This window comes from Corylus avellana, chromosome ca10, assembly GCF_901000735.1.
Source record: "Corylus avellana chromosome ca10, CavTom2PMs-1.0".
NCBI classification, from domain to species: Eukaryota; Viridiplantae; Streptophyta; class Magnoliopsida; order Fagales; family Betulaceae; genus Corylus; species Corylus avellana.
This window is the reverse complement of record NC_081550.1, coordinates 9,577,057-9,585,031: the sequence shown is the minus strand read 5'-3', so window position 1 is coordinate 9,585,031 and position 7,975 is coordinate 9,577,057. Positions and strand designations below refer to the sequence as shown.

At 39.0% G+C, this 7,975-nt stretch overlaps 1 protein-coding gene across 1 annotated transcript in view; it reads left to right on the top strand.

Moving 5' to 3' along the window:
• Positions 1-402: 402 nt before the first annotated feature.
• Positions 403-7,975, top strand: part of LOC132163415 (serrate RNA effector molecule-like) — a gene marked incomplete at its 3' end in the record, with an annotated part of 15,304 nt that continues 7,731 nt past the window's right edge. Inside the window, 3 exon segments of the mRNA XM_059573697.1 lie at positions 403-984; positions 2,137-2,264; positions 4,019-4,076. Of these exon segments, the coding sequence (XP_059429680.1) occupies positions 575-984; positions 2,137-2,264; positions 4,019-4,076 (596 nt within the window).

Below are 7,975 nucleotides of genomic sequence, written 5' to 3'. Positions count from 1 at the left end.
CAGGTAATCCAGGAGCTTTCATTTTTGACGGACTAAGTAGTTTATCCTCATGCCCAGAAGGCATACTATTCACTTTTTATTATGATTTGTAACTATTTCTCATTTTGAGAAATGCTATGTTTCAATATTTTTTTCTTTATTTTTTTTATCTTATCTTATAAATTAACTATTAAATTTATGGATTTATGTAAATCTTACATAAGTTAATGCTAAACTACACAAATTTAATAATTGATCTATTTAATTTATAAAAAAATACGTGTTAAATAAGACTCTCAGCACTTTTCATTTCTTGTGCTATAAGTTGCGGAGGACGTGGCAGCTTCCAATTTATGTATATCCAATTTTGCAAACGACCAAAGTACCCTCGATCTGATATCAAAGAGCAAAAATGTCATTAGCCTAAAATATCGCACTGAAAGTTCACAAAACAAACGGAGGCTGCCATTTTCATCCTTCACACTGCACTCCTGACTCTGCCGGACCCAGCAGTAGCCTCGAATTCTCTCCTACAGCTACACCACTCTGCCATTTCGTCTTTCCAGACTCTTCCTAGGGTTTCATTCACCCGACCATGGCCGAAGTGATGAACATGCCGGTCGAATCGCTGGACGGCAGCGGCGAACAAAAGGAGAAATCCACCGAGGACCAGCCACCACCGCCTCCGCCGCCGCCTCAGCAGACGCAGAGACGACGGGAGCGAGACTCGAGAGAGAGAAGAGACGACCGAGACCTCGACCGGCCACCGAACCGCCGAGCTGACTACTATGACCGGAACCGGTCGCCGCCTCCCCCGCCGATAAGGGAGAGGGAGTACAAGCGGCGGAGCAGCTTGAGCCCCCCACCGCAGCCTTATAGGGATCGGAGGCACTCGCCGCCCCGACGGTCGCCGCCTCCTCCGTATAAGCGTTCGAGGAGGGATGATGGAGGATATGATGGGAGGAGAGGGAGCCCTAGGGAAGGCTTTGCACCCGGCGATAGAAGGTGTGATTGATTTTGATGCCATTTTGAGTATTTTGTTTGGTTTTGATGATTTTAATTGAATCTTGCCACATTGTTCTGTTTGCTTACTGCGAGGAATTGAAGTATTGGGTCTTATGTGTTACACTTTTTGGAACCTAGCTAAAGCAGTTATCTGGTTTTGAAATAATTTTTTTTTTTTTCTTTCAAAAAAATTAGAAGGAAACGAAGTCTATAGGGTGTGGAATTATACATTGATTTTCTGTTAACTATCAAGTGGGAGATTGGGTTCTCTTGGGATGCTGAGAGGGCTAAGCAAAAGAGAAGCCAATGGGAAGATATTGTTGCTGAGAGGATTCAAAGGGAAAGAGAAGGAAAATGAACCTAAATTTATTCAGTTTTCACTTTTTTTATTAAATGAAAGTAAGGGTTGGTGAATTCAAGTTCTTATCCTTTTACATATTCTTTTAGCAGATTGAGATTCATAATTGAGCAATTATCGACGGTGGAGCCATTGTTATCAGATTGAGCTAAATTATTGAATTCAATTATCGATGGACAAAGTTTTATGATGCTTCTTCAATGAAGTATCTTAGTTAAACGGTAACATGTCTTAATTGGTTAAGACAGTATCTTAGTTAAAAGGAAAGCATGGATGTGAGAGAGGACCAGCGGTATTTGGAAGAAATATGTATAAGTATTGAACTGTTAAAGAAAAGATGGGCTCAATTGAAGTTGCCTTTTGGCATAAGTGCAGTACTCATTTTGCTTCGATACCATCTGTCAAGGCTTGAAAGTGATTGTTATGTTTGTAATCTATGCTTGTGTCTGGGATATGAATTGTGTTTATAGATTGGATTTTCCTATATTTTTACTCTATCATTTTTGGTTGCTTTAAAACTTGATTCATAATTTTTTTGGCTTTTAGCTGGAGAGTAATGCTATATACAAGACTCCTATTCCCTTCTTATCCCCCTAAAAGTGATGTGGGATTTAAATTTACTATTGGATTTGGGGATGGATTACTATTAAATTTTGATCCAATAGTGATTTTAAAGGCCACATCACTTTTAGGAGGATGGGAGTCTTGCATATAGCATTACTCTTAGCTGGCCTTTTTGTGCCAAATTATTCAACAGCAAAAAAAATTAATGCTTTGATCTTTTGATTGCATAGGTTGGGTTATGATTATGCTAGCGGATATGATCGTGAGATGGGGGGAAGGCCTGGGTATGCTGACGAAAGGCCTAATGGCCGGTACATGGGTCGATCATCTGGTGGCTATCAAGGCGGTCCATCGAGTGGTAACTGCTCCACTTTTTTCAGACTATATGCGCGTGTATAAATACAGTCTATGAATAATATGAAACATTTAATCTTGTGTTCACCGAGTAATTGGAAAATTTTCAGCCATTGAGTGAAAGGAACAACTTGCATACAATGACCAACGTCAAGTAAGCATTCTCTAGAACATAAATTTAGTCACTTTGGTTTCCTGATGAGGTGTATCCTAGATAGGAGATTTAGTATAAAAAACCATCAATCATACTCTTCTAGGCTGTTTGATTTGAAGACTTCCTATATGTTTCATAGAAAATTTAACCATCCAAAACAATATGGTGTTGAAGAAGCATGAAGGTGGTACATACTTGATTAACCTTTATTAATATGAGCGATAGCTCAGGCATTCCCAAGAAGGAAATGTTCTTGTAGTTCACTTTGTTGCAAGATACTTGCCTAGTCAATTACATCTAAAGGGACGGTTATAATTGGTATGTAATGGAGAGATCATAGTGCGTTTTCACTTCAATTTAATAGGATTCTTACAATAGTGAGATTTCTTGGATGCATTATTTTTCTTTATGTGGTGGCTTGCATTTGATTGTTAACATGACACTTGGTTGCCAGGCGCCTTAGATGGGCATGGGGCTTATGCAATCTGGTGCAAGTTTCACCATGGATGGTTCATGTGAAAGTCATGATTACATTATTGAATACAAATGGAGTTTTAATGTTCATGATATTGGTGTAATAAGCATCATTGTTGGGTGGGCACAACCCAAGCACACAAGAAGTTTATGGAATGAACTTCCATAAGAAAAAACAAGCGAAAGGAAATAAAGCAAGGAGATATAGGCTAGTTCCTATAATAACATCAAGAAACTCTAGCAAAGAACTTGGAGTAGTAGAAACTAGAATTCTAAAGCCTGGATGAAATAAGAAACAAGAAAATAAGGTCTTAAGACATCTCAATTTAATATCTTCAAAGGGCTGGTCTTTTCCTTCCAATTCTTTGTTACTTTTTCGAGTTATATGGTTCACATAATGCATAATGGTAGTGCCTCTAAGGAAGAAAAGCTCTCGTACCACTTAGTTACTTTCCCCAACAAGCCAACAAGTCAACAAGCTAATGTACCCAGGTCTTTGGTGGTGGTGGCATAGCATTATGCAGCCAGCGTAGTATGCATCGAGTAGGTATTTGGGCAACATATCCAAATGTAGATGACAGAGTGGATTAGTGATGGGGAGGATGGAGATTTTTGGGTTGAGGAGGATGGACAATTACCGTATCCTGTGGGTGATTTCCCCCTTGTCACTATGTTAGATTGTGCTTTGTCTGGGGATGAGGGGATCGAAGACTTAACAGAGGATACCCCTTGGAAGGGTAAGGGTTGTAGGGAAGTTCTGAATTTGGAATGCTCTATTATCCATGATGTGAAGGGATCATCATCTAGGCATGAGAAAAGTAAGGCTCACGCGTTTTAGTGTTTGAGGGTTGTGGGCTCTATTGTCTGGTGGGTTTAGGGGTTGTGGGCTTGATGGTTTGGTTGGGTTGTGGGTGACTTTGTTGTTGCTTGGGTTTTGGGCTTGTGGGAGCTCCCTATATATATGACATGTGTACTTAGGGGCGCCTTACTTTTTTCAATAAAGTCTTTCATTACTTAACAAAAAAAGGTTATTCGGGCAACAAATTTTTTATTGCATGGCTACAATTACGTCTTATTTTTATATGCTAGTTTTTTTACTTAGAGCCTACTTGCTTCTATTCCTTTTGCAGATTGGGATCCAATCCGTGGTGGTTATAGTGATGCTTCCAATGTAGTGAATACTGAAAGGTTAGTATTTAATCATGTTCTGTGCTTCACTTCTGGATGAGGTTTCATTTATTGTCCTTTCTATTGTTTTTGCATGAGTTATGCATTGATAGTAATGTAGTTTTTAGTTGATTTGTTTAGATCTGAGTCCAAATATCTATTTGGTTATTGTCAGCAAGTCCATGTGAAAAGTGGCAATGCCAATGATTTGGAGACTTGCAAAAAGTGATTAGTGCTTGAGATAATCCACTCTTTGTCATCTACATTTGGTTGAGCATCACTTTTTTTTAATACTGATGCGGTTATAATAATGGGTTAAGTTGCTGTTTATAGTCGGTTTCAATTTTTGGCAACTTAGAGCTTTTAACTTTTGTGGCTTATTTGCAATGTTTTTTTTTTTTTTTGATAAGTAATCACAATTTATTAAAAAGCACAAAAGGCATAACCCAAGTACACAAGAACTATACAAGAGAAACACCTAACTAGAAGAAGAAAAAAGATCAAGAAAAACAAGAAAGCTAGAAATCGCAAAATGAAAGGAAGCTGTCTAGTGATAAAGAGTTTTGAAGACAAAATCCTTAAATTGCACCACTGTCTGTTCACAGTTTTCAAAACTCCGATCATTTATTTCCCTCCAAATACACTGCATAAGACAAGACAGTGTTATGAACAATACCACCCGATAAAAAGTCCCGCTGTTGCTTCTTTATGTGAGTGGCATCACCAACCGGGAGATGAAAAAGAGACATGAAGTAGGTAGGTAGATTAGATAAAGTACTATTAATCAAGGTAACCCTCCCACCTTTTGACAAATACATTTCCTTTCATCTAGCCAAATGATGCTCTATCTTCTCAATGATGCTATCCCATATAGATTTGTCCTCAAACAAAGCTCCCAACGGATGACCTAGATATTTCTTAGGTAGAGAGGAGACCCTACAACCTCAGTATGCTAGCCAAACCTTCAACATTACTTGAAATTGTTTCGAAGCATAAGAACATGCAACACAAGTTATAAAGATGATATGGATTTGCCCCGCAAAAAATAAGGATTGTCTGCAAACAAAAGGTGGAAAATGTTGAAGGCACCAACATTCCTTAACCCTACGCCTGGTAAGAGATCTCCATTCACTAAAGTAGAAATCATTCTACTTACCACCTCCATAACAATAACGAACAAGGGAGACAAATGGTCTCTCTATCTCAAGCCACGAGAACTACTAAAAAAAGGGGTCAGACTGCTATTCACCAAAACAGAAAAGCGTACCAAATAAATACAATACGCTATCTAATTACATCATTTCTCCCCAAAACCGCATTTCCTTAGCATATACAACAAAAACTTCCAATTGACATGATTATAAGCCTTTTTAATATCCTACTTGTACAACACACCTGAATCACCGGATCTAATTCTATTAGCAAGACACTCATTGACAATGAGAACAAAGGGGTTTTTAATACAAGGGGTTTCTTTGGGTTTTGATTTTGATGTTGGTTAAGGGTTTAGCAATGGAGAGTCAAGGTTGCGGTTGAATGGGTGTTTAAAGGTGGGCCTATCCTGTGGAAGTTCTTTAGTACATAAGGTAGATTCGTACTTCATTGAGAAATTTAAGGTGGGTGATCAATTTTGAAATAGGCATTAGATTTTGGAGAAGGGAATAATGGTCCTCTTTTTTTTTTTTGATAAATAATGTATATTCAAACTAAGCGTAGATGGGCGCAACCCATGTACACTGGAAGTATACCAGAGAACCCCTAATATGTAGAAAAAGAAGAACATAAATCTAGAATTTAGAAAAAGTAGAAACATGCGAAATATGCCATGCCATTCTCCATGAATACACCAACTTCTTCAACTCAAGCAAGCCATTCTCGCGGTAATCAAAACTTCGCGCATTCTGCTCTCGCCAAAAACACCACATCACACACAATGAAACCATCCTCCATATGTGCCATGCAAAATGGTTACCCAAGTGTCCCTCCAACTTCCCAAACAGCCACTCACCCTGCGAGGCATAACCCAATCAACACCAAAGAGCTAAAGAATTGCTTTCCATATCTCGGTTTCAACCTCAAAATGCAAGAATAAATGGTCGATTGACTCTCCACAATGCTTACACATACAACACCACTCCATCACCACAATATTCCTTACTTAAATTGTCCAAGGTTAAGATTTTCCCTAGTGCCACCGTCCACACAAAGAAAGCCACTCTCTGGGGAGCTTTAAGCCTTCCAAATAGTCTTCCAAGGACAAGTGACCTATACCGGAGTGGACAATACCTGGTAGTAAGACTTCACTTCAAATGTCTTCCTTATCGATGGAGCCCAACAAATTTGTTCACCTCCATATCTAACTTTTTGGGAATACAACTCCTCGAAACACGAAGCCAAGTCCACTTCCCAATCATGCACAAGGTGCATAAACAAAACATTCCAATGAATTGTTGTTCTAGAAACTCTCCGGTTTCTTTGGAGAACGGGGCGGGGAAGGGAGCAATGAGGGTCAGAATTCAAAGTTGGTGCATGCATATTATTTGCTGGGAGATGAGATTGATAATGATTTGTGGGGATGTGAATAATCCTTCTTTGGCAGTGGTGACTTATCTTGGGGAGGAGGTTAAGGGAAGTGAGTCATTGATAGTCCATCCACTTGCTGTGATTGAAGAACAGGGAATGCCTCATTTGGTGTCTTCAGATTGGGTGGTTGACCTGGTGAAATTTTTTGTCACGTAGTGTGGCCCTCGTGTGAGGGTTTTAAGGGTCAACTGCTGGCTCTGTTTATTGTGATCGAAGCAAGTTGACATCAAAATGGTTTGATTAATTTTTCTAGTTCATGTTTTAAGCCATCTAACAGAGGCAACCGTTAATTAAAGAGATTGACATGTTTAGTTAATTATGACATAAAGGGAGTTCACTCTAATAGAGTGAATGGAAAGTGGAGGGGTTCTAATTATTCCTTATGAAACTTAAGATTGTATCATGGAACGTGAGAGGATTGAATGAGAGGGACAAAAGGTTGAGGATTAGAAGGCTTCTTAGAGATTGGAAGCGGATATTGGTTGTTTACAGGGTTTTTGATATATACATTTTTACCTATCAAAAAAAAAAAAAAAATATTGGTTGTTTACAGGGGACAAAATTAGAGTATATTTCTATGGAGGTGATTCGTCGTTTATAGGGTTGTCATCATGTGGACTGATAATAGTTGGGGTTGAGAGGGGCTTCAAGAGGGATTTTGTTAATATGGGACATGTAGGTGGTGGAGAAGATTGAGGATCGTGTGGAGAATTTTTCGGTAGTGTGTTGTTATTTACTCTTTTTGATGTCACATGGGTCAAGGCCGGAAGGGTGGCAATGGCGCAGTCAAAGAGGTAATAGTTCAGTAAAGGAGGTGTGGTGAATAGCTCCGCTGTGTCTAATGTGGATTATTCGGAGAGAGCGGAATGCAAGATGTTTTGAAGATCAAGAAAGGACGCTGGATGAGCTCAAAAAGCTGTTTATCCATATTCTGTTCATTGGGGGGACGCTTTTAATGTCTTCGTTTTCTACTATGCCTCAATTTTTGTCTTTATGTTCCTCTTTTTGCCTTTAGTAGGGCTTTTCTTTGTATACATCATGTGTACTAGGGTTACTCCCCTCTGCGCTTTTCAATGAATTACTTATTTATCAAAAAAAAAAAAAAAATCGGTAGTGTTATTGATAATTTTGAATATGCATTTGCGGGTGTGTATGACCCAAATGATAATGTTGACAAGGAATGCTTTTGGGACGAGTTGGTGGGAGTTGTTGTGACGTATTGGGGGTGAATTTAATGTTGGTGGTTATCCGTGTGAAAGACCAGGTGATTCCATACAGTCGCCAGCTATGTTGGACTTTTTAGAATTCATTTTTGATCGGGGCCTATGGGCATCCCT